The sequence below is a fragment of the Maylandia zebra genome, linkage group LG17, assembly GCF_041146795.1.
Source record: "Maylandia zebra isolate NMK-2024a linkage group LG17, Mzebra_GT3a, whole genome shotgun sequence".
Classification (NCBI taxonomy): domain Eukaryota; kingdom Metazoa; phylum Chordata; class Actinopteri; order Cichliformes; family Cichlidae; genus Maylandia; species Maylandia zebra.
The window spans coordinates 19,653,166-19,680,643 of NC_135183.1; the positions used below are offsets into that span (position 1 = coordinate 19,653,166).

Here is a 27,478-nt window from a genome sequence, read left to right on the forward strand (position 1 = left end):
TTTACTCAATCAAGGGACGATGTGTTGAACCAACTCAGCGTGAGAAACCCAATCAGAATGTTTTTTTAAGACTAGCAAACTAAGCTGTTATGAAGACTTATTTGTGCTTCCTACTTTGTGTTATCAAATTACACGCACCAAGCACGTCTCGCATCAGTATCATCTTGTGCTGACAGATACTAAATCCAGTTCTTTAGTTTATTTACTGACGTCTGTAAAACAAAGCAGAAAACTGAAATTTGGAGTAAAAAGCAAAACATTCTCTCTGGAGTCAAGAATAAATCAGCACTTTACAGGATAGCTGGAGTGATGTCTGTCACACTTGAGCACTTGGTGACATTCTTGATGTTTAATGAATGACTCCACCGCTGTCGCTTTCAGAGAGACTGATGACGAACCTTCACAGCTGACTGAAGACATTGGAGCAGAAGCTGCTGACGCATGAAAAGGTCAGGATTCCCTCGCTCGTTTTTAAATCTTCTCCACCGATGTGGAACAATGACTCTACGAGTCTGCCGACAAACGCAGAGCACGCTGTGCTCCGCCGCGAACCTCTGTGTAATTGTCTAAACTTAAACCCTATTTTTGCGAGAATGAGTCACTGCAGCCTGTTTGACATTCAGATCACTGACTGATGGAGGATTATGACGATGATGAGGAGGATAAATCATAACACACGGATTGTGCACTTCTGAAGTTTCTCTCGGGGGATCGGCATTGATAAAAATGCTCACGACTCACCTTTTAGCCTCTGTAACTTCTTCACTGACCTTACAAACAATCCAGAGCTGCACCATACGTTCATCAGTGAGCAGTTTGTTAGCCACCACACTAAAGCTGTGCCTCAAACAGACTCAGGTAACCCAAACGTCTCCTTCTCTGCTCACTGTTGGGTTTCTTTTAATCATACCTGAGGCCCAAAAACTGACTGATAGCTACATGTGGACAAGTAAACCTCCACACTTTTCTTGGTGATTGTTTTTATTTCATTTGAAATAATCTTATCATGTTTTGGTCATTTTGTATCGTTTTGTATCATTTGTTCATAATTTCTCATTGTTTGGTGGTTTTAGTTAGTCTATGTTGCTTCTGATCTAATGGACAGTGATTATGGGATGTTGCAAATTTGAGCACAATCACATTTGCCCTACAATATATATATATATATATATATATATATATATATATACATACATCTCGCCTCTGGATTCTCTCTTTCTTCTAGTCATTATCACGTGTACATGTACAGTTTTCTGAGAGGTTTGTCTACTCACTGATTCCTGTTGGATCCCCAATAGCTCCCACACCTGCTACTCCATACAAATCACCTGCAGTACTTACAGAGGTCAGGACTCAGGCCTCACACCAAAGTTTCTCATCCATGTCTTTATGGACCTTGCTTTCTGCACTGGTGCAGAGCCATGTTGGAACAGGATGATGGATCAGGTACATAGAGATTCTGATTGGAAGTTCCTGCTTTGACTACCTCTTAATTAACACACACTTTAACTGTCTTAATTGTGACTCAGCTGGGTAGGGTGGAGATGGAGTTGGCCCTATGGGTTTGTCATAAGATAGATACTAAACTCTGTGTATGTATGCATTTTTGGGTCCACCAGATTATGAAAAGAGATCAATAATTTTAAGACTGCATTTGTCCAGTGTTGGGATTTCTGCTCTGGAAAACTCTGCAGATGTGTGAACATTTAAATAAACGAAGCCTCATTTGCAGATTTAAAGTCAAAATTTCAAAAAAACTAAAAATGTGTCAGAATGTTGTCAGTTTTCATGGTGATCTGATTTATTGAAATTAAGTCTTTTGATGCAGAAGTTCTGAATCTGTGCTGGTGACGCACTTTGTGTTCCTACAAGCTCACCAATGAGAGCATTTTGTGTTTCATTAAAGTTTTCTGTGTGAGTCAGCTGTTAGAAACTTTCTTTTTTTTCCTATCTGCTGTGGAACTCAAACCCATCGGGTGAAGAAAACCAGAGTGACGTGAGTCACACTGATTATTTCTTAAAACAATCGCACAATTACCCAGAACAAACCACAAAGTACCGGAGCACTGACTCATCGTGAACTGTGGCTGAGGTGAATTTGTTTAACGATCCCAGTCGATGGCTTACAAACAAACCCGAGTAGATCATTTGCCTCTAGCAAAAATAGGTGTGTCTGCTGCTTCTCTGATGGATTTCTACTGATTACAGTTCAATCTCCACATTTAAGGCTTAAAGGTCACATAATTAAGTAGAAGTAATTGACATAATAACACTAATACTTCTTTTTTGTTACTGAGACCTCCACAGCTCCAAAGTTTAAAGTAAAGGACAGACTGTATATAAAAGATGGCATCACCTTTTTAGTATTTTAACATTTTAAAACTGGACTTGATGGCATGAATCTCATACTTCACACTGATTGACTAACACTTTGATATTTTTGTATTTTACTAAACAAAAATCATGTTGCATACACGAGCAAGTGAGCTAACGCGCTCATGAGGAAACTGAATGCTGAGGTCAGAAATCCAAAGAGCCGAGGGCCATTTTCTCTTTGCACTCAGAGCAGTTGACCCCCGCTGGTCATTAGAAATAATGCAGTTTTAAATTCCTCAGCACGTCAGTTCAGTTTAATCTGTGGTTTGCTTTAATCATGTGAAATCTTGTTTTCATAGGCCTGCCTGTTCTTAAACACCGTACTCATTTTAGTTTATTCTGGGAATGTGTCTTTTACTACTGGCTGCTTCACAACTCGTATGTGTGTACACGTCTATAATATCTTTAATGTGTCACTTTCCTTTAAATTGTGAAGCACTTTCCTACTGTGAATATATTTTTGTTGTGGCTGTGTGTGACATATATCATAATTCTTTAGGAAAAACTTTTCCAGTTACAGGGCAGCATCAAAACTGCTCTTTTATTGTCTTCATGTGTTCACTTTTTTGTGTTTGACTCCTTATGGTTGACTTGTCAGCCTGTGAAGCCACAGTTTGAGCAATTTGTAGTCCTGCAGCACCACCTGCTGGCCAGATGGAGAGGCACTGATCAACTGATGTGAACCATTTGCTATATATGTAATTATTTATTAGGTTAAAAACGTCATTACGCCATTTTTTCATTATCAGACTGATGACAGTTCAGTCTCTGCTGCCACCTGCTGGTCAAACAATGACACAGCATGAGCTCAAAAGTACTGCATGGTTGAAGGTTTCCCTGTTCTTTAACATTCAATTCTTTAACATTCAGTAAAGGAGGGTCAGCCAGACACTGGACCAAGGACTCACTGCTTAAGTATTAGCATCAGCAGGCAGCCCAAGCCACAGCTGCAGGATTTTCCTGCAAATTTGAGGTTATTTCCACAAAAAGAAGCAGGATGATATTTCAGAGATTTACGGTTTTGTTTTTCTTTAAATAAATCCTGCTGGTGACCACCGAAGAGGTTTTGGATCTTCCCTGAAAGAAATTTAATCTGAATGGTGATCTTGATGTTTTAAACCAGCTTTCTTTAGGGAATTTACTGCAAATCTCTGTGTTTTTAAATAGTTTTAAAATTCCTAAAATGAACTAAATCTATCAGGAAAATGAGAAGAAATCACAGCTTTGACATTATGTGTACAACAGGTAAACAGTGTTTAAGAGTCATCAACTGAAGTGTGGCTGTAGTCAGAGGGCTGTAGTTAACGTAGCAGACTGACAGTAGAGAAAGTGTCATGACTCATGAGGAAATAGATACTGGGCTATTCAGGAGAAATTTAAAAGAGAAGCATGTAAAATACCTTTTTGTTATAGGCTATAGGTTACAGATTATGTAACTCAGACAAATTTGTCTGAACTACATATGTGGCACATTTCTGCCTGCAGGTACAGTCACACCACCACCACCACGCCCCACAAACCCCTGAATTATCGACTCTTTGCGGTCTGAATCTGACGTTTGAAGCCAAACAGCCAATAAACAGATCACGTGTGGTGTGTCGGAGGGAATATTCATCAGAGTACAGAAATGTAATTGTTTGAAACTCACACCGAACCACTTAATCACACATTACACCCTCAGCTTCGCAGATGTATAAATGCGAACTTGAATTTCTGCATAGCAAAGACAGAAACAGCAGCCTCTGATGTGTGGATGCTTTCATTCAGCTTTGTGAAACATCACGAGGTGATGAGGAGAAAGAAAGTACAGCAACATTTACAGAGAGGCTCGGCATGCGTGTGCTTCCAGAATATGACTGGCTGGTTTATGGATGTCCGCCTCTGTCAGGTGTGCGAATGCCTCTTCCTGTTCAAAGCTCAAAGTCCAGCTGACAGACAGAGACAATCCACACAGCACCGCATACAACCACAAGAAAACATTTTTATTCTTTAAAGGAGGGATTTCCCTCGGCTGCACACACAGAGAAAGACGAGGAACAGTGGACACTTTGGGGAGTCTTTGAGGATCTGAAACATGGAACACTGAATCCGTCCTTACACATGGATTGTACCTGAAGACAGCAGCTTGGATAAAGTCTGAAATCACCACTGACTGGCGGCCATCTTGCAGACAGGTGTGTTTGAACAAACATGTCCCAGCAGATCTGAGCTGTTTAAACAGGACATTTCAGGTGATTTATTGACTGCAGGTGTCGTCAGACACGCATTACCAATAAAAACAAATCAAGTGTGTTCTCACTTTTCTGCTTTTAACCATTTTCAGAGTAAGTTGATGAATGAACTGAAATTATAAATACATAATTAAAGCAATCATAAATGGATGTATGCTGTATTTGTGTATAGGCTTTCTCTAAGAAGGCCTTTTCCCTGCAGGTGATTAGACGGAGCAGCTGTCCATCTTCAAAACAAAAAACAGGTTAAAGCAGGCAGCTTTAATTCAATTCAATTTCAGTTATACAGTACTTAATCACAGCAACAGTCACCTGACAGTGCTTTTTATAAAAGACTATACAATAATGCAGAGAAAACTATGAGCACTTGGCAACAGTGGGAAGGAAAAACTCCCTTTTTACAGGAAATAACATCAAGCAGAACCAGGCTCAGGTACGGGCAGTGGTCTTCCGTGACCATTTGGGGGTGACAGGACAAAGACGTGCTGTGGAAGAGAGCCAGAGATTACTAACAAGTAATGATTAAATGCAGATCAGATTCAGGATCGCCTGATACAGCGCTAACTAAACGCTTTATCAAAAAGGAAAGTTTTAAGTTTAATCTTAAAAGTAGAGAAGGTGTCTGTCTGTTTGGTAACATATTCAATAACAGGGAGCCAATGAAGAGAAGTCAGTAGTTCTTTCTAAGATACTGACATGTCCACCTGACTGTGGTTCATCTGCAAACATAGCGTGGATGGTGGCGTGACTGCTTTCTGTGATTCAGACAACAAATACAGATAAAGGTTAAAGTCAGGAACGATGGTGTGTTTTGTTAAATGTAAAGAAATGAGTTTCTACCCCAAGCAGTTAAAGCACATTTAACTACATTCACCCACTGACACACAGTTATACCTAATGGTCTCTCAAACACACACAGACAAGCATCAAGAGCAATTTGGTGTTCAGGATCTGACCTTCTGCTGGCAGGTCATTTGCTTTACCTCCTGAGCCACAGCTGCCTTTTCACACTGAATGGTGCAGTTAACTAAAATCCCTTGCTGTGTGGTTAATCTGTGTGGCAGGATCTATGTGTGTGGTAAACAAGTAAACAATCTGCCTTTTCTTCAGTCTTTGATGGCAATCACAACATTCATGTATGCAGCTCACTAACCAAGCAGTCCACCAGTAGCTCCTAGTGTGGCATTGCATCCTCTCTTCCAAGTCAAGTCATTTCTAGCTCCAAACACCAACATGGCGACAACCAAAACGCTCCAAAAAGCAGGTTATTTACAGTCTGTGCTTCAAGTTTTGCTGCTTTTTAGTTTGAGCTCAGCCTCAAGTATTTTATGTTGTGATCACATTTTGTCTCTTTAATCTCACTATAATGATGCATGCATATATGTAAGTCTGTATGCACCCTTCCTCCTTCTTGGACGGTGGGCCAAAAAAGCTTTGCACAAACATCGTCAACATGCAGCGGTTATTAACATCATCGCCCTGTTGTTGTGTGTGCTGGTAAAAATAATAATAATTCAATAAAAATTTACCTTTTTGTTTATTCTCAGTGTGAAGAGCTCTGCTGGACTTTCTCCTCATCCCGTGCTCTGCCACTGCAGCGCCCCCTACTGTGCTGAATGGATCCTGAAGCCAGCCGGCTGCCAGCCCAGGTCCTGGGAGAGAACGAGGCGCTGCAGCAGTTCTTCAATGGTGGGATATCCTCCTAACATTAGCAGCACGTCACCTGCGAATATCACAGAATGAGTGAAAGCCTGAGGTTTGGATTTAAGGGGTGGGTCGTTCTGTAAGAATCCGTAAGGATGGTTGAGGATTTTCCGGTGAAAGTGCTGATGTCTTTAAGCAGGATAAAATTCTCTTGTGAGGTGACTTTAAGGTTGGTAATGTGACAGTTCCAGGAACGCTTGATAAACCTGTTATTAAGAGGGTTGTATGGACTTCTAAAGATGAGCTTGGAAGAAGGTTTGGATGAGTTACTGGGAAGTTAAGATCCTCAATAAGGACAGTTCAGAAATTCTTAAGGATTTCTACAGAAACATTCCCATGATCTAAAAGAGTCCTGAAAATCTGAGCAGTTCATTGTTGTCTGTGAGTTTCATTTCATTTTAGCCTTCACTTTTAGTCTGACCCTAAAAATAGAAACCCACCAACTGTCAGTAGGTTAACTGGCCACATGTACAGTACCTTATCTAGTTCCATATTGTCACAAAGCTGATAAGATCAAAAATTATTGATCAGTGTGTGTGTAGGTGAACTTTATCACGTGTGAAACTGGATGTTATTCAACACCACTGATTATATCAGAGGGACTTTTGATAAATAATGGAACAAATTATTACGATGCCTCTGCTCTGCTTTTCTTTATTTTCTGTCATGTAGCTCATATACTTGTGATAAACATCACCAGAGTTTCAAATACTATTGGATCTGTTTGATGTCATAGAGAGCAGATATTCCTAATGCGGTTATTTCAGCCACGCAGCTCTGCTTGTTTATGAGGGGCTGTCAATCAGAGAAAGATGGCTTAAACTGTAAGGCTGGCTGGAAGGATGGCTTTTATTGTGAACTGTGGATCATGCAAAACTACTGTAATGGAAGGATTAAAATCTGGAGGTGAAAATCTGAACTCTTTAACATTTGGTTTGTGTTTGTGACGACTGTGAAAATGTCGTTGTAATTTCCTCTGTGTGTGTGTGTGTGTGTGTGTGTGTGCGTGTGTGTTCAGGTCAGGATGTGAGCGGTGTGTTGGACAGCTCTGTCGCGGTTGACACGAGCATCCTGGAGCAGTACCTCAGCAACGATGTGGACCCCATCAGCTTGTAAGAGTCACCCTCAAAGACACATCGACACTTTGAGATCATGTTTTTCATCTGTTGCTCTTTTGGAGGTGAAAAGGGAGGTTTAAACATTTGAAATGTCCTTTAATGTGGATAGGAACCTTTTTTTAATACCTCTCTAATTTTGTACTTTTTTGCGTATTTTTCTGAGAGTGGCTTTGAGGTACAATTATCCGATTTTATTTCTGTCTGACAGCATGAACTCAGTTCTCCTCCTGTTAGGGTCATGACCCTACAGTTATGATGTAGGGTCTATAAAATGAAGTCCTGACTGTATTTCAATATTTTAATTGCCTGATAATCATTTGAATATATCTCAGTTACAAAGTTCACTATCAGGTGCAGAAGGTTTCCTCGTATTTTGCTGCATGAAACAGCTCATCCTGAAGCTGCAGAACTAAATATGAATATCATCATTTCTCCCTGGAGGAGATTCTGTTAGACAACAAACATTAATCAGTGTTCAGCTGGTTGGTTATCACCAAAGGGAAAGCTGTAAATGCATAACACAATTAAACACTTATATTAAATATGAATAAGAATTGCTCTTCATGTTGTTTTTTTCCTCCCAGCATGCTGCCTGAGTCTCCTCCTGATTCGGGCTCAGAGGCCTGGTCACCTGCACAGATTCCAGGTACCATTTACAGACATCAGACATGCATTTTTATATGCAATATTTGCATTTTAAGAGACAACAAATTTCGTTTTTTCACATTCCTTTCTCCCATAGACCGCACGCTGACAAGAGCACTGGTTTTATTAACATTTGAAAAGCAAACCTGATCAAGCACACATGGTGACCCCTTTATAGCTATTCATAACTGAAATAATAATTACAACACCGCACAACTTTAACAGCCCCTTGAGTCTGCAGAAGCGTTCTTCACTTGTAATCTAATAATCTAGTACAAATTATTAATTCCAACAAGTGTAATCTTCCTCGTTATGTGTGAAAAAACTACAAACCTGTTACCTTGGGAGTGAGTGACTGGTTGCTCTTGTTGTGATGATTGTGCCAGCAAAGAGACCTCCCAAACATCAGGCATATGCACATCTGTGCTAATTGTTCAAGATATAAAAATAACAATGACTTGAGGCTCATAATAATCATGTTTTATCGCAAATAATTTATGAAACAAAAAAGCTTTTGTAAGACATTTTCTTCTCTAATCAGGGAACCTCCGCTACATGTCATCCTATTGGTCCAACCAGCCAACCACGCAGGAGGCATTTCAACCCACAAATGCATCTGCTGCTTCCTCCTCCTGTCACTTTAAGGGTCGACGGCCTGCCCCCTCCAACCCCAGCGAGCTGACTCATGATCAGCTTTGTATTTTGGGACTCACAAACACTTATATCAAGTCTGGGAGTCCACCTGCCCCTCCTGCTCCACCTGGACCACCTGCTCCTCTGCAGCAGCACCACACACATAGCTCACCTGGACAATCACGCTATCTAAGTTCAGAGAAATACTCGCAATCTTACACCCCACCCACACCTCCTTCTCCACCTTTACCACCTTCAAACATCTATACCACAGCATGCACTGGACCAGGCTTGCTCCCAAATCTAACCACACCCTCTCCAACCCATATGCTGGGCTCTGCCTCCACACTACAAACCTGGTAAGCAGATATTCAGCTTTATGACGCTATGATGTCACAATGTGGTAATTTTATTTTACAATAGGTGGAATTGTTATCATGTAAATGACAGTCTGAATAAATAGTCCTAAAAGTTGACAGCAAGGTAACAGAAACCATGGGATACAATCCAAACCATAAAGATAAAGAAGGCATGGCATGTGTTTTAGAGACAGTCCTGAATTACTTACATTTTAAATCAGTTCTGCAATGACAGAGTGAGTCTGCAAAAGAAGGCTGAGAAAATATTCTTGAATTTAGACTGATTGACAGCCAGAACAAGTGAATGGAGTTTAATCAGTTAAAATAAATATTAAATTATTGTTGAAATGCGGAAAGTTTTTGACATTTAGAATTTAATCCCATTAAGTCACATGATATAGTATGCTACAGTTGCTATTGGTATACACAGAAGACTGTTATTGATATAAAAATGTGTGTGTACATATTATTGGCATAAAAATGCCACGAAGATGAAGCATGTAAAAAGGAAATAGCAGTGGACCTAAGATTAAGCCCTGTGGCACTCCATTGGAGCTTTGAATCTGTCTTCTCCTGTTTCAGCACCTTAGAGAGGAAAAAAAGGAGGAGATCAGAGTCTGAGGAACCATCTGCAGGAGTTGGCACCTCCAGCTCTGATGGTGAAGGAACTCATGGTGGTGTGGGGAGCACTGCAAGTGTTGGTGGAATGGGTGTGGGATCCTATCAACTACTATCTTGGGAACAGTACAGGCCAGAACAGTGGAGCACTTTGCACGACAGCAACTACCAGACACTGTGAGTCAAGGATCAACCCAGTCTCTTACTGCAAAGATAGCCTTTCTTGACCTACAACATGGTTTACCAGCATCACTGTGTTTTAGGTCTCCTCCTGCCTACCACGTTGATACAGATAAAGGCTTCAACTACTCCACAGCTGACGAGTCCTTTGTTTGCCAAAAGAAGAACCACTTTCAGGTCACTGTTCACATTGGTGTGGATGCAGAGCCACAGTACATCAAAACGGCCAGTGGGCCACAGGAAATCGACTTTTTCCAGATAAAAGTGTTCGGGGTAAAGGTGTGTATAGATTTACTTTCAGTTAGAGAAGGAAAAATAATCATGCAGACATTAAACATTAGTTTTAAATCAAAGGAGGTTTACATGCATAATAATACTCTATGAAAATGGTGAAACTCCATTGAGGGGCCAATGAACATTACATGGCTAAGGGTACAAGATAACTTCAGTGGGGTGAAGTCATCCTGTGCCCGTAGGAGAAACACAGCCTCAAAGTATTATGTTCCCACCTCCATTCTGCCAAACACAGTGAGTGCCAAAGACCTTGCAGGCGCTGCAAGATTTCAGTCCATTATGGTGTTTTGCTTTTAGATCATTAATAAACTCCTCACCTGCAGAGATGGGCAGTAACGCGTTACTTGTAATGCGTTACTGTAATCCGATTACTTTTTCCAAGTAACGAGTAAAGTAAGGGATTACTATTGCAAAAACGGTAATTAGATTACCATTACTTTCTCATAGGAATGCTGCGTTACTGCATTACTAAAACCGTTTTTTTTTCTGCGAGAATAATAATAATAATAATAATAATAATACATTTTATTTAAATAGTGCCTTTCAAAGCACCCAAGGACACTGTACAACAGATAAAAACTGGAAATATACACAATGATAAAAATAGAAGATAAAAGTTAAAACATACAGAAATTTAAGAATAGGCAATTTTAAACAGATGAGTTTTGAGGGTGGACTTAAAAAGAGAGAATGAACTAATATTTCTGAGGTCCGGGGGTAGGGAATTCCAAAGTCGAGGGGCAGAGCAGCTAAAGGCCCTCCCTCCCATTGTGATCAGACGAGCAGAGGGAACAGAGAGAGAAAGAGAAGATGAAGATCTGAGGCAGCGGGATGGGAGCTTCATCTGTAATAAGTCAGAGAGGTACGGTGGAGAGAGAGAATGAATAGCCTTGAATGTATACAGAATTATTTTAAAATGGATGCGAAATTTGACCGGGAGCCAGTGAAGTTGCTTCAGGATTGGGGAGATGTGGTGGGTAGAAGAAGTCCTAGTAATAATACGGGCAGCAGAGTTCTGGACACGTTGGAGCTTGTTGATAGATTTTTGTGTAAGGCCAAATAATAATGAGTTGCAGTAGTCAATTCTAGAGATAACAAGATTATGGATGAGAATGGCAGTGGCGTGAGGTGTGAGGAAGGGGCGGAGGCGATTAATGTTACGGAGTTGGAAATATGCTGCACGTGTAATATTATTGATATGTGAGTTAAAGGATAATGTGCTATCGAGAATGACACCCAAGCTTTTCACAGAGGGAGAGATAGGGACCAGCGAGTTATTGATGGTGAGAGAGAAATTGTTAATTCTGGATAGCAGTCGTTTAGTGCCAACCAGAAGAAGTTCCGATTTATTGCTGTTGAGTTTAAGAAAGTTGGAGGAGAACCAAGAATTAAGTTCAGCTAGACAGAGGATGAGGGAGGGTGGAGGAAGAGTAGAGTCAGGTTTGGTAGAGAGATAGAGCTGGGTGTCATCGGCGTAGCAGTGGAACTGAATATTATATTTACGAAAAATATGTCAGAGTGGAAGAAGGTAGATGATGAAAAGAAGGGGCCCGAGGACAGATCCCTGGGGCACCCCAGTGGATAAAGGAGAAAGCTGAGAAGTGAAGGATTTTAATTGAATGAACTGAGTGCGGTCAGATAGGTATGATTTAAACCAGGCTAGTGGAGTGTGAGAGAGACCAATAGAAGCTAATCTGCTAAGGACAATGGGATGAGAGATGGTGTCAAAAGCTGCACTCAGATCAAGAAGGATAAGGATGGAGAGGAGACCAGAATCAGCTGCTATAAGAAGGTCGTTTGTTATTTTTATAAGAGCAGTTTCAGTGCTATGTAGAGGACGAAAGCCAGACTGGAACTGTTCGTAAAGGTTATTATCAGTTAGGTGAAGATGGACTTGTGAAGCAACTATTTTTTCAAGGATTTTTGAGAGAAATGGTAGATTGGAGATAGGACGAAAATTATTAAAGTTGTTGGGATCTAGACCAGTTTTTTTCAGAATTGGGGTAATAGCAGCAACTTTGAAGGAAGCAGGAACAGTTCCAGTGGTGAGTGAAGAGTGAATAATAGCAGATATGAGGGGAAGGAGAGGGAGTAAGCAGGCTTTGACGAGGACAGTGGGGATAGGATCGAGCTGGCAGGTAGAAGGCTTTGATTTATGGATGAGATCAGCAATATCAGCTAAGGATGGAAGTTGAAAAACAGAGAGGAAGTGAGAAGGGGGAGAAGTTAGGACAGAGAAGCTACATTGAGCATTAGGGTCCAGGTCTAAGTGTATTTTATGAATTTTATCAATAAAGAATAGCATTAGAGCATCACAGAAGTTAGATGAATAGAGATGAGCAGGGAGAGAATCAGGTGGCCTGTTAAAAGAGTTGAATAGTGAGAAAAGGGTCTTGGTAGAGTTCTCACTTGAGCAGACAATAGCAGAGTAATAAGCAGATTTGGTTTGACTAATACATTCCTGGTAAAACAGAACAGAATGTTTCATGACAGTGACGTAAGCGAGTTCCACGTTTGTGACAACAGCTGTGTGCAGATCAACAATGGATAACATATCGAGTGCGGGAGAGAGTATGAGCGTGCAGCGTTTAAAGCGTGGAAATACTGACCTTATTTTGAGTTTGATTCCATAAAAAGTGACAAAAACATTAGTGTCCGCTGTGCGTGGGAAGAAAACTTCTTTTTCAGCGAAAAAACCCCCCTAAACTTCCAAGCAAGCACCGAGTGCACTATGACGTAATGGGAAACTCACAGAGAAACTCGCGGATTCTTCCACTGATAACTGCGGCACACCTGCACCAGGGTAAACCTCCGCCTACCCTACTCCCGCTTTACAGGTGAAAATAGAGCAAAAGGACCACTAGTCTTTGATTTTATTCATTTTCTGCTGTGTTTTACTTGCATCTGTTTGAAAGAGTGAGTGTAAACACACACACAAAAAAACTATTTTTTGTGCTGGAATGTGCAGAAATTAGGTTTAAATATTAAACAAATTTCTTCCAGTCAGAGAATGTTGCATATAATTACATTTTTGCTTGATGCATAAAGTTAAAAGATTAAAACTAATAAAACAAGTTTTAAAAAGAGACCTTTCCATTTGATTACATTTTGTATGATGGATTATGTAGAAAAAGTAGAATTGGGCTGAAAGACCTATCGCTTTATCACCTCTTCAGGTTGTAAATCGTGTTTTTAAAAAGTAACTAAGTAATTAATTACTTTTGAAAAAGTAATCAGTAAAGTAACAGGATTACTTTTTGGGGGAAGTAATCAGTAATTAGTTACTGATTACTTTTTTCAAGTAACTTGACCAACACTGCTCACCTGTAGTTTTGGACTAAACCACCACCTTTCTTATGATCCATGAGGCAACCTCTTGCATGGAGCTCCAGACTGGACATTTGATGGTCATCTTCTATTTATTTGATTTCCAAATAATCACAATAACACTTGCCACCTTCTCATCAAGCTTCTTACTGATGCTCTTGGTAAATGGTAAATGGCCTGTATTTATATAGCGCTTTACTAGTCCCTAAGGACCCCAAAGCTCTTGTAGCTCATTTCTGCCGTGTTCAGGTCTAAAATCTTGTTCCTACCATCCTTTGACAGCACTTTGGTCTTGTCCACCCAATTCATACATGCAAATACTTAGTATGCTTTCCGACATTACTCATCTGTGTAATGTTTGTTTGTCTCCTTCTTATCAAAGCTGGAAACTCCAAGTCACCTTGTGACCATTGAACAATCTCAACCTGACCGCAGCAAAAAACCCTTTCATCCAGTCAGGTATGTAACAGTATTAAAGTCCATATTTTTGACCAGATACATATGACTTAACTACTGTAGAAAAGCTTTTCTTTTGCCTGAATAATGTTTGAGCCTTATTGTCTTCATGGAAGACAGTACAGTATGATGTACAGCAGTTCAATGTTTAAGAAAGCAGCTGGGTGTTGAAGGAGAAAAGCATTTTAGAGCATTCCATTTTTTTTCCAACACTCCATTTTTCAAGACCAAAACTGTCTTATCCTGAATTCAATAAGCAGAAGACCTTGTATGGATTGATTTGATTTAGGCCTTTGTTGTCAAATTATTTAGCCTCTGGCAAGCTATCTAGACTACCAAATGGCAGATGATAGAGTTAAAAATGTGGCAAATACAGCATTTTAAACATAATGCTATCAAAACTTCCAGGGTCAGTCTACCCGGTGGCAAAATAACCAGAGTAACACTTGGCCGACTGCACTTCAGCGAGACGACGGCCAACAACATGCGAAAAAAAGGCAAACCAAACCCTGACCAGAGGTTTGTAAATGTATAAATATAAAAAAATTAATGAAGGCATAACAGCAGTAGATAACAATAATAATTGTTTGTGCTTATTCAGGTATTTTCAGATGGTGGTTGGTCTGTATGCTGTAGTCAAAGATGAGAGTTTTCCCCTGACAGCTTTGGTGTCGGAGAAGATTATTGTCAGGGTAAAAAAATACATCTATGAACCAAAAATTGATAAACCAATAACTCAATGACTGTATTAAAAAGTTTAAGATTCCATTAAAAATAAATAAATCTTTGCCACAGGCGTCTAACCCTGGTCAGTTTGAGACGGATGGGGACACAATGTGGCAGCGCGGAGTGGTGCAAGAAGATTTGGTGTGTCAGGGTCGGGTGGGCATCAACACCGACTCCCCTGATGAGGCACTGGTTGTCTGCGGTAATGCCAAAGTGATGGGCACCATCATGCAGCCATCTGACTGTCGCGTTAAGGAGAACATACAGCAGGTGAAAAAAATTTCATTATCTGAATATCTAAATGATGAGTTTTGTCCATTTGTAGCAGGTAGCTTTTTCATTTGTGGTTGATGTTCGACTCTCTAGTCTTCTGTAGTAGTATCTACATCAGCACAGAAATCTGTAGAATCTGAATCGACAGTTAAGTAGTTTTAGTATAATTAAAAAAGGCAATGTCTTAAAGACCACCACTGATATCTTTGGCATTTATTCAGTGGTTCAGCTGAATTCTGTTTGTCCTATTGTCCCTCTGACTTTACACATTAAAAATGACCAAAAATGTGTTCCTCTTTTTGCTTATTAGGTCGACTCTGAGCAGCAGCTGAAGAGAATTAATCAGATGAAGATAGTCGAGTTTGATTATAAACCAGAGTTTGCTTCCAAAATGGGAATAGACCACACCCACCAGACAGGTGCTGCAATTCATCATGCTGATCATACCATATGTTTGAATCTTTCTATTCTCCTCTGAGACGAGTGGCCCAATCTTGATGAAACGTTGCATAAACATTGCCTAGGGCATTGCGAGTGCCAACATCAATATGGTGTCTATAAATATTTTGTACAAATCCCACAATATTTATATATATTTATATATTTGGCAAATCAATTGAGCACCAAATTGTGACCTTACAACTGCATTCACCATGCACACATTTGGTGACAAGATGACAACAATGTGGTGATAAGAACACAACATTTGGGTGACCATCTTCATGTCATGAGACACTTTATGAAGCAACCCTTTGGGTAGCCAGTCGTCTAGTCTTGGGTCAAGCTCTATACACCAGTAAATTTACCCCCAAAAATATGGATTTTAATACTATAACAAAATAATATGAAAAATATATCAATATATATATATATATAAAATATATATACTATATTTGTCACAACGGGACTGAACGGACTCACGCGCAGGCTCTAGGTCTTGAAAGCACAAGAGTCTTTATTATGATGCACCAGGTGATTATTTACAAAAGTGAGGGGAAAGCCGGGCTCCGGGGGTCCACACACGAACGGGAAAGACACGCACACTCTCCGTCCACTCCTCCTCACACTCCACTCACTCGGGTAACACAGGGGTAGGTCCAGGGAATCTGTACACAGAGACACGAATGGGTAGTTAGGTAAATCGCTATGAAACACTTCTGAAGTCATTGAGCTGGGGTTACACTGACGAGGGTCGGCAACGGTCCAGCGACGAGAAACACAGGGCTGCCGTCTTATAAAGGAGCTGGATCACTCGTGATGAGCCACAGGTGCGTGGGCCAAGGGCAGGAGCCCGCAGGTAAGCTCCGCCCAGGCAGAGGGAGGAGGGAAAGAGGGGAAAGGAGAGAGCAGGAAAAAAATAAAAAAAGGAATACAAAACATATGTAGCCGTACTGAGCCGACCGGGTAGGCACAGGGACCCTGACAATATTTATCCATGTGTCTTCTGATATTAAGGTATTATAGCTCAGGAGGTGAAAGAGCTGCTGCCTTCTGCAGTGAAAGATGTTGGAGATGTCATCTGTTCTGACGGAGAGAAAATTAATAACTTCCTCATGGTGGACAAGGTAAGAAGTGCTTACATATGAATTTTGTGTATTGTTGCACCCCTAATATATATATATGTGTGTGTGTGTGTGTGTGTGTGTGTGTGTGTGTGTGTGTGTGTGTGTGTGTGTGTGTGTGTGTTTTGTTTTTTTACTGATACTCTACATTTATGCTACTCTTCAAATACAACCAAATTTAGGTTACTTTAGTGATTTTCAAATCTTACATTGGTTGCATGCACACACAACACAAGGAAAAAAATGGTTGTCATTAGAAGAAACATTTAAGATAACATTTTGAAAGTATAATGGTTGCCTGACAACTACATCCTGCAGTGATCTTAGCAACCAGCACTAATGCCCTCCCTCTCCTCTTCCAGGAGCAGATCTTCATGGAAAATGTGGGCGCAGTGCAGCAGCTGTCAAAGCTCACTGACAACCTGGAAACTCGTATCAACGAACTTGAGGTCTGGAACCGTCGACTGGCAAAGCTGAAGAGTCTGACGGGTAGTCTACGATCCACTGGGTATTTACCTTCATCCATCTATCACTTAGTTACATCCATATGTATTCAGAGAATGACACTTTTTCACACACTTCTTGTGTGAAGAATTCAGGTTTGGGAGATTCAACAAAACTGTGTTAAGCTGCTTTCATACACAGTTTTCATTTTGTGAGGCTCAAACCGATAAGGATTGTTCTGCTTCGATAAAGATATTTTGCAGTTGATGACAGTCTGAAGTCTTGAAGCCATGCACATCACCAAATGCTGTGTCTATCAGGGAGAACAGCCCTAGCCATGGAAGAACCACTTCCAGTGGTATGAGAAAGCATTTGACCCCTTCCTGATTTCTTAGTTTCAGCATATTTGCCACACTTGTTCACAGATGTTTCAGATGATCAAACAAAATCTAATATTAGGCAGAGTTAACCCAAGAAATTTTTTGATGCATGCCCAATCATCCAGGTAAGGAAATGCCTGAAATTTCATTTTGTTCATCTGGATGGTGCGTTTTCAGTGGGAGAAATGTTTTGTCACTCATCCAAGTGAATTCTTCAGTCTTAAATTGAAGTCGTCTTTCTATTTCAAGAATTCTTGAAAGAGTAGCGTAAAACGGCTGACAAGTATTTTTGAGTATGATGGGACAATCTTTGCACGCCTATATTTAGGCAGTTCTGCCATTCTTCTTTGTAGAACCTCTCAAGTTTCATCAGGTTGGATGGGGAGTGTTGGTGCACATTTTCTGATTTCTTCAGAAATGTTTAATGAGGTTCAAGTCGGGCGCTGGCTCGGCCAGGACTTTCACAGAGTGGTCCTGAGGCCGCTCCTTTGTTATCTTGGCTCTGTGCTTAGGGTCGCTGTCCAGTTGGAAGATGACCCTTCACCCCAGTCCAAGGTCCAGAGTGATCTAGAGCAGGTTTTCACCAATTCTCTATACAGTGCATTCATCTTTTCATTACTCCTTTCTAGTGTCCCGCTTCCTGCTGCTGAAAAACATCTCTGCAGCATTACGCTGCCACCACTACAGTAGAGATGGTTTTGGCCAGGTAATAAGCAGTGCCTGGTTTATTCCAGAAAACACTTGGCATTCAAGTCAAAGAGAATTTTGTTTTTCATGGTCTGAACATCCTTCAGGTGCCATTTACTGAGGAGTGGATTCTGTCTGGCCACTCATCGTCATTGGTGGGAGCTGCAGAAATGATTGTCCTTCTGGAAGGTTTTCCTCTCTCCACAGAGCAACAAAGGCTCTCTGTCAGAGTGACCCTTGAGTTCTTGGTCACCTCCCTGACTAAGGTCCTTCTAAGCCAATTACTTAGACTGGCTGGTGGTCAGCTCTAGGAAGAATCCTGTTGGTTCCAAACTTCTTCTGTTTTTGAATGATGGAGGCCGCTGTGTTCACTGGAGATTTCAGTGTTGCAGACCTTTCTCTGTACCAATTCCCATATCTGTGCCTAGTTACAATCCTATCTCAGAGGTCTACAAACAATTTCTTGGACCACAGGTGGACTCCAAATGACTTACAGAAACATCTGACAGATTATCAGAGGAAACATGATGCACTTGAGCTCAATTTTGAGTGTTATGTATGTACTTGTAATAATTGTATTCTTTATTTTTAACACATTTGCAAAAATGTCAAGCAAACCTTTTCCATTCAACTAAGTGAAAGGGTTTGTCTTAGCAAACCTTCTTAACTGTTACATTTATGAGTTCAATTTCACAAGTTGTTGAATGCTAAAATGGATCAAAACAGAATATTACAATATCATAAAATGCATCCTTTAAAGGAAATCTAATATTTAAAAGGATGCATTTCATAATTTCTCTTAAAATAACTCCATTATGGTTATGTCTAAAGGCAGAGTCCTACTACAAAGTATATAGCACCATGGAAAATGACTCATGAAGTCTTTATTGCAACATTACTGTACTTTATCAGTGCAAAGCACAGGTCAAGGACAACTGAGATTCTGAAGGCTACTGTGGGTAACACTGAAAGGCATTAATAGACAAGAAATCACCACAGGTAACAGATGATATAACATCCAAGGGATCAGTTACTATAGCTTTAGGTCTTATCTTGGGCTAGTTGAAACGCATCTTAAGAAATGTATATAGTACCTTAAGCCGATATCCCTGTAGAAAGTTGAAGGACTGTCGTTCACCTCTGTACAAAATAACCTCTTAACTTTGCTAAATGTCATGGATAGACTCATCACTATTCAAATAAATATAGTTTATTGTTATAATCTTGAAGGAGCTCTATCTTCCACCTTCAAGAAGCATGTGGAGGGATGGATTTCAGGAGCAGGAGTAGAGTTTTAATTTTCTTCCTTTTTTTGGGAAAATTTATTCTGTGATTTGAAAATGAAGCAGTGTTTATGTTATTTCTAACAGGAGACCTCAGAAACACAGCAGCATGTCGACAATATCAATACCTGATGCATGTAAGACTGAAAAAGTGCAAAGGGAGGAGAAAAGTCACAAATACAGTCGGTGCCTGCGGCATAAAGTCTTCCAGATAAGCGTCTTCGCTCTGCTGGCCACTATGGCTTTCTGGTGAGATATGATGTCACTTAGAAATGATATGTTAAATTAAGAAAGAAAGAAATTCTATTTTGTAATGTGTTTGTGTGTGCAGTGTCATCTCCATCACCACTCTATACCTAGTTAACGTGAAGGAGGAAGATTTTGGAACCATTCCTGGAAACAGGTAAACAATAACAGCTTTCATAGTGATTCCTCGTCACTGAAACAGTTCCAGATCACCATCATTACATATGTTGTTTCAGATACACTAAGGCAGTGGTTCCCAAACATTTTTTGCTAGCCCCCTCCCCCTGGTCACGTCATGTGCAGGGCATTTTTGTTTTTGTTTGTTTGAAACCTACTGTGCATTTATTTGAATACTTCCAAAAGAATCATTCTCAGGCTGGTTAAACTTCCAGTGGATTTTAGAACTTTCACAGAGAAAGTAATGGAAACCACACCATAACAGATCAATAACTATCCTCTTGTTGTAGATAGGTCATCTCAGAGATTCGCGTGAGATTCTCTTGGCTGTTCTGATTGTTTTTGATGCATTTATGCTATATGATGACATTTGTCTCAATATGGACATTTATTGAGAAGAAGTCTACCCTCTTCTCTTACGTTAGCCTTGCCATTGTTCCGTAGCCACCAGGTAGCCTCATGTGTGAAATGGCCCTTAACTAACCCTCCAAACATAACTGGTATTTTGTTTTTTGTCTTCATTTATGTCCATCGTCACAGAAATGCTGTACAGTTTAGTTATTTTATACATATTTTGGTCAGAACGTAATATATCATCTTCAAATTTCTATTAGTTGGCTAGCTTCCTGATAACTCTACTTCACTTTGTAAAGCAAAAAAAAAATCCTAAATATCCAGACTTTATTATAGCACCAGGGGAGACAGCCACACTGATCATTTTATTGGACTTGGACTATTTTTAAGTGTCAAAGTTTGTTTGTTTGGCAAGCTCCAGCATTATTTACCCCTTGAAATGACAAATGAAAATGAAGGGTGCTAAAAAGTTCTGAAATGTAGTACTTGTTAGCTTGTCTCCATTATTATTGTTATGTTAACCAACAAGTTTTATGTTTTTGTGTGTTAGTAATACTACTGAGACTCCTCTGCAAACCTCATCATGGACCAGCACAGGTAATGTTATGCCTTTTAACACTGAGTCTAAAGCCAAAAGGACAAAGACAAATAATGGTGTAAATAGTATTATAAGCATTTAGAGATCAGATAGAGACCTAAATACACTCACCTAAATACTCGGATTCAATTATTTCAGAGCTTTTTCAGTGCTTCTGAATTCCAATAACAGTGGCAACAGAGAAAACAAAGTAATAATACGATAAATCTCTTCCAGTCCTGCCAACTGGTAGTCCTGGCCTCTGGCCCCCTGCTGTGGACTTCTGTGATCTGCTATACTGTGATAAGGTGTACTGCTGCCCTTCATCAACAGAGGGAACCACTAACTCAAACATCAACATCTCCAAATCAACAGAAATACCTGTTATGAAAGGTAAAGTTATTTCACTCTCTAGTTCTTGCTTACGTTAAAAGAAAATTTCATCATAACTGATTTTTGGTTCACCATTTGATATTTCTGCTCCTCAGAAAAAAACATTGAAGATTTTTATGGACAACTGAAAAGTGCTGGAGACTGTGAGTAAAATTTTATATAGTTTCAATTCATATATTAAAGTTATTGAGAGATCTTTGACTGATTTTAACTTAGAAGGGAAAAACAAAGTGTTTGTTACGACCCGGCTCAAAAGCCGCAACATAAAAAAAGGAGACGAACAACAGAGTGTGGGTGAGAAGAATTCAAAAGATCCTTCAACAAGGATTCATGAAGCCTCACCTCGACCAGAGATACTAGTACCCCAGCCTAGGCCTGGGCCTGGCAGTGGGCGAGAGCTCGGTTTCAGAGCACACCGGGTCTTAATGCATGCAACTCCTCTGGGTTCAGCATGAATGCACCAAATGGCTCAATCCTCCTCTGGTCCCACAGGAGGAGCCATAGGGGTTTAATACTTTGTGGACTGATTGTAAGCAGATGCCTTGGTGGATCAATCTTCAGTTGCCAAAACTGGCTATAGGGACATCTGTTTAAATAGTTCGGGTTTCTGATCCTATCAGTATTACTTAGAAGGCAAACAGAGCTTGGATGGAGTCAGGGAGGAGACCCTCCCAGCTCCAGCTGCTTTTCAGTCCCGCTGATGCCGATCGCGTTCCCTCTGAAGGCCTGCTTGGTTGCGTGGCCTAGCCGTCAAGCCCTCCTCCTTCAGTCCCAATGTTATCAGCAGCTCGCCTCTAATCCATGCATTTAGTAAATAACTGGATTTTTTATGCTTTTTTATGCTAATCTTGAGAGGAGAGAGGCTGGCCACAATGCGTTTATCTCTCTTCCATGTAGATGTACTAGAATAGGAAGGAAGCCAAATCCTTGAAAGTTATAATCTTACACAGCAAAAATGAGCAGAGAAAAAGCCAAAAAATATACCCAGAAAACCAATATAAAACCAATTCGTGGGTCCACAGTGTTTGGGCGGTGGTTGCTCTTCTGCCATCTATTGCTGCAATATGTAACTTAATGTAAGAACTAGAGTAAGAACAACACCAAATGTTCCTAGGAGCCATTTTTTACATTATTTGCCCACATGTAGCCTCCTCTCTCTCCTCCCCTTTCTTGATGTCCATAACATTCCTTGTGGTTTTGGGTTGGGGAACAGTCTTTTGGGCAATAACAGTGAGACTTGGAGTGTGAGTGCCCTGCCTGATCTGAACCTGATTGGCATGAGGTTTCATAAATGCATGTAGCAGCAGTATATACTGGGTCACAGGGAAGATGATGCATTGCCTAATGTTTCTAGTCCACTAAAATAAAGGATGTTTATTACATGTTAAACTTGAACCTTGAATTCCTGGACTTGGATTTTTGATGCTGTTTCTGGTCATAAATTTCATAATTTTTCATTTATCATCATTTACTTGCATGAGAACTGCAGTCTGAGTGACACCAGTAATGCTCCTATGATTTTCTTTGTTCTTTTTCTTTAAAAAAAAAAAATAAATTATACATCTGTTTTTCTGTTTCTATCAGGGACGAACACCACTATCCACTCTATCACGATCAAAGAAAGCCAGCTGGTGATTGACAGAAAATACTGCCTAAGAGACGAATGTGGGTAAGTAGAGAAAGCGAACATAAACACACTGTGATTGTATGCAGGTTATAGACTGTTTAGTATATTCTTCATTTGATAACACTGCTGTAAAAAGGGTGTTTCAGCTTTTGCGAGCTTGTTAAATAACCAGATTCACCATGAGAGCCAAATAAAGTGGACTTTGTCCCAATATCAAACATTTATGGGTTAAATGTCATCCTAAGCCCATGGCTCTCCAAGTGCAGCTCGTGGGCAAATTGGTGGCCCTTGTTTATTCTTTGTGTGGATCGTGGGCGTAACAAAGAAAGAATGCACTCCCAAAATCGTCTTTGGCCACTCTACACCTTTGAGCTGTCATTTTAACTATTGCCTTTATTTTCAGTGGTCACGGAATATGAATATGAACATGTAGAGAACCACTAGCAAAATTTAATTTCAAATCTCGTAAATTTTAATTTTAAGGAGTTCCTTGTTATACTTCTATTACCAGCAAGTTGTAAAAAATCTGCTGAGGTTTTCCTATGTCAACATTTTATTTCTATGGCGCTTGCCAACTGTTATTTTATCTGTAATGCTTGTGATTTTGGTATATAATTGCTTGTAAGGTGTCCCTGAGTGCCTTAAAAAGCATGCACAAATAAAATGCTCTTATTATTACCTTTGCTGTTGCAGAGTTCTCCCATAAAGTTCACTATAGGATTCTTTGAGAGTCATGTCACTCTCTTCTAAAGCACTACGTTAAATATCTTTATATAGACTCAATTATTGCAAAATAGTTCCACAGTGAAAGTTTTCACACCTTTGTGATGTAACTGTCTCCATCTACTGGACGTCCTTCTTAGATCTTTAGCAAGGAGACACTTTTGTAAAAAGAGTGAGAAGACTGCGAAAAGGTAGTTTGTTGTAAGAGAGATTTAAACTTGAGACAGTAAAGTTCTGCGTGATTTACATTTATGTAAATCATATAAACTTAAATGATATTTTAAGAAAACAGGCTGCAGTAATGCTTGACTGTGCATGTGGAGTGGATGTCGATGTCAAAGTCAAAAAGACCTTTAATCTTAAATGCCAGTAAAATCTCAATTAAATTTTGGCAGGTCCTCAGTAATGATACATGCTACCTCGTGCTATTAATTAAATATGTAGTAAAAATAAATAACGTTATACTTCTGTTGTTTCCTTTAAGCCCCAGTCGATACATCTTCAGAGTTCCTGTCAGTGAGTTTGTTCCTGTCAACATGAAAGTAACCCTGCTCATGAAGTAAGTATCCTAATATACTCACACATGCTATTAAAACATGTATTATTAATATTATTATTCTTGTTATTCTTATTATTATTATTTATATTTAAGCTTAATCTATTCCCTTTTTATCTGCTAATGTTGGAATGACACTTTAGATTTTCAAATGCCAATTTACATGCGACATTGAAATAAATTGACATAAATGTTATTTTCTGTTTGTGTATATAAATCTGTGTCTGGTTTATGTAGCTCTACAGAGGAGTTGGTAGTCCATCTGTGCAATTTTGATGAGTCCACAGTCTGTTCTGCTCAGCTGGATATCAGCGCTGTGTCTGACAGCAGATACCCATCAAATACACAGGTCAGAATCAATAATCTGTTTCCCTAAACGTCACTTATATACAGCATGCAAGTATAAATGTAAATGTAAAAGCTTCACACAAAACAATAGGATAATTAACAGGGTTTTTCTTTATTTGTAAGCTGAGCTTTTATCTTCTTTAGAACATAAATGCCATTTTTAAAATAAGGGAATCTCCTCGTTGTTTTTCATTAATTTAAGGCTTTTTCATCTTTAAGAATATAAGTCAATATTAAGTATAACTTCTTATCATTTACATGAAATTTGAAAAAAAATGTTTTAATAGATTAAATTCATCCAGACTTTGGAACTTAAAAAAAAAATAAAAAAGTAGAATGGTGTGCTCTAATTCATGAAAATTAAATATATATATATATATATATATATATATATATATATATATATATATATATATATATATATATATATATATATATATATATATAAATTATTGTTTACTATGTCTATGTTATAAATATGAGACAATACAGAAATGTGTTTAATATCTAATTGTTTACTGTGACGCTGTGTATTAAAACACAAAAGCCTGTGTGAAGATGCAAATTAATGGATCATTTTTCATCGTTTTTTTTGTTACATTGCTGGTCAAAATCAATCCACCCATTCATCAGTTTTCTTCCATTTATCAGGCCTGGGTTGTTCGGCAGTTAGGCAGAAATTTGTTTTGAGGGTCGCTGAGGTTCCAGTTCACTAACTCAGTCACTGTGGCAGTTAATAATGCAGGAAGTGTGGGCCAATCACTGATGAATAATGAATGTGTGGCAGGTTTTCTTCACAGTGGGATGACAACATGCTAATCACAGTAACACTTAAACCTTGATATACAGAGGACTGTCCAGAAGACCAAACATACGAATACTTTGTCATACGTTTACATTTATGTCGAGGTTTTCTTTCTACTAAGTGAGTTTTGAGGCATGAAATGAATCAGTCCTGATTCTGGAATAAAAAAGAAGAAATAAACTTATCTGGATCTGTGAAACTTACTTTGAGTGAATTTTCAGCCTTGTCAAAGTAATTATCAAGGGCAGCGCTGATGAAAATCAACCCAGCTGTAGAAATCGTTTGATTTTGCCCTTGTTTTAAAGTTAAATACTAAGTCTCTTAAAAACTATATTATATTTATCAAAAACCATTTAATTATTCTCAAAAATTAAGTAAAGCTTCATCAATAATTCAGAATAATTTCGAACTTCTAACTTTGGGAATGAATTTAGTTCATTTGGGGAAGTTTGAAGCCTTTTTCTTTCTTCTAATATGAAGTGATGAGTTTGGCTTATCTTCTTAAGACAAAATGAGAATTTTACTAATATTCCTTCCAATCTTACAAACATATAAAATCTGGGGTACTTTTAGCACTTCGGTATCAATTGGCCCAAATGTCACAAGCCAGACTTCTTATGGTTCATGACAAGTGTAGTGTGGGCATCTGTGGCCCATGCTACACTTGTCAAGGAGGAGAACTGGCAGATGAGTTGCAGCAACCAGGCTCTTAATTGCTATCTGAGTAGGTATGGCCATTTTTCACTTTTATGGGCTAATTCCCCAAATGAGCAAAGAAGTGATCATGATAACATTCATTCAGAATTAGCTTCAAATAATTGTTTTTCTGACCTTAATGTGACATTTTTTTACTGTTTCCATTGAAAATTAGAGGTTTTGCTGAATAAATAGTAACTGACCTTTTTTGGCCTTTTTTCGGCAGGGGGAACATGAATGGCCTCTTCATGTGGCTCGCCTTTATCAAAGCTGGTATCACTTCCGCTCAACAGTGGCTGTAAGAAACCAAAAATTATTAATTTTTCTTCTATAAAAGACCTACATTTCACTGGTTATGAAACCTTAAAGACACACAGTCCTCTTCTTGCTGCATGAACATGAAAACACTATTTAAACAATCCTCACTTTTACTAAGAACATTGATGGAAACATTAGTGTTATAAAAACATTTTATTTTATGTTGCCTGTCATAGAAATTTTCATTATTGATGTTATTTATATAAATATTTTCACAGAAACATGGATCCTACAGACTGTTGGGCTATAATAATGTATATGCTTATCAATATCTTTCTTCAGGGTCAAGCAGACTGCAGTACCAACTATCAATACGCAGGGGCGCTCTTCACAGACTACCACTTCTACTTCTACAGACACTGCACGGAATTTTAGAAACATAATTACAGACAAATTATAAAAACATGTTTATGGAAAATTTGCTTTATTTCTGCAAAGATGACAATTAGAGAAATCCAAGTATGCTCCAATCACTTCTGCAAGTTTTTATGTTTGGTTGTTTTGTTTTGGGGGGTTTCGCGGGGTGGGGTGGGGGATGGGGGGGCAGGTTTGTTATTCTAGAAAAATGGCTGGTTAATTTAAAAAAAAACAAAAAAACGACAGGTTGAAAACATTAACTTTGACGTTGTATTATTTAATGTATTTTACTCATATCTTTGTTTTGTGCTAACTTTTACACAGACTGGCAAACATGGAAATGCCAAAAATAAAAAACATTACAACGACCCATCTTCCAATCAGAGAGGGGGAGTCAGAGATGGGATTTACTGTGACTGCAGTTCAGACAGGATAAGTGTAGGCACACATGCGGGGATCATCGAGATTTAAAAAAAAGTATATTTCTGCCATGTGAAAATTTGTTTTTTATATGCATTTTTAAATTGTCTATTTTTCTGCCTTTTCTCAAATATTTGTTTTTGTTTTTCTTTGATATGAGCAATTTTACCTCCTTGTGTCTGTGAAACTGTTAAAATGTAGATAGATATAAAAATCCTTATATACACACGACATCCCAGATGAGAATGAATGAATAATTTATATTAAATACTTTGTTTCTTCAGATAGTTGAATGTGCTGACAAAAAAATCACACAAAATTTATCAATGGAAATCAAATTTAGCAACCCATGGAGGTCCATATTGTGAGTCACGCTCAAAATTAAAATTGAAAAAGAAAAAAACCACACTGCAGGCTGATCCAACTTTGATGTAATGCCCTTAAAACATGCCAAAATGAGGCTCAGTAGTGTGCGTGGCCTCCACGTGCCTGTATGACCTCCTTACAATGCTTGGGTATGCTCCTGATGAGATGATGGATTATCTGTTGAGGGATCTTCTCCCAAGTCCTGGACTAAAGCATCTG

The 27,478-nt window shown here is 39.1% G+C and overlaps 1 protein-coding gene across 1 annotated transcript; it reads left to right on the forward strand.

Moving 5' to 3' along the window:
• Window positions 1–4,321: 4,321 nt before the first annotated feature.
• Window positions 4,322–27,291, forward strand: myrfl (myelin regulatory factor like). Its single transcript, XM_076876059.1, has 24 exons — window positions 4,322–4,550; window positions 6,155–6,296; window positions 7,330–7,423; window positions 8,014–8,075; window positions 8,616–9,066; window positions 9,649–9,861; window positions 9,948–10,143; window positions 13,868–13,944; window positions 14,350–14,460; window positions 14,543–14,633; window positions 14,737–14,937; window positions 15,251–15,359; window positions 16,396–16,505; window positions 16,865–17,010; window positions 19,384–19,545; window positions 19,628–19,699; window positions 20,624–20,670; window positions 20,888–21,043; window positions 21,139–21,186; window positions 22,628–22,712; window positions 23,878–23,952; window positions 24,187–24,298; window positions 26,025–26,096; window positions 26,399–27,291. The coding sequence occupies exons 2-24, from the start codon at window positions 6,224–6,226 to the stop codon at window positions 26,489–26,491; spliced, it is 2,856 nt and encodes a 951-aa protein (XP_076732174.1). The 5' UTR covers window positions 4,322–4,550; window positions 6,155–6,223; the 3' UTR covers window positions 26,492–27,291.
• The last annotated feature ends 187 nt before the right edge of the window (window positions 27,292–27,478 follow it).

Bases quoted from the DNA above. Each gene is read 5' to 3' on its own strand.
- myrfl (XM_076876059.1), top strand. From the start codon at position 6,224: ATGGATCCTGAAGCCAGCCGGCTGCCAGCCCAGGTCCTGGGAGAGAAC. The intron at 14,938-15,250 runs GTGAAAAAAATT...TTTGCTTATTAG, and splicing joins TTAAGGAGAACATACAGCAG to GTCGACTCTGAGCAGCAGCT. The intron at 21,187-22,627 runs GTGAGTAAAATT...TGTTTCTATCAG, and splicing joins ACTGAAAAGTGCTGGAGACT to GGACGAACACCACTATCCAC.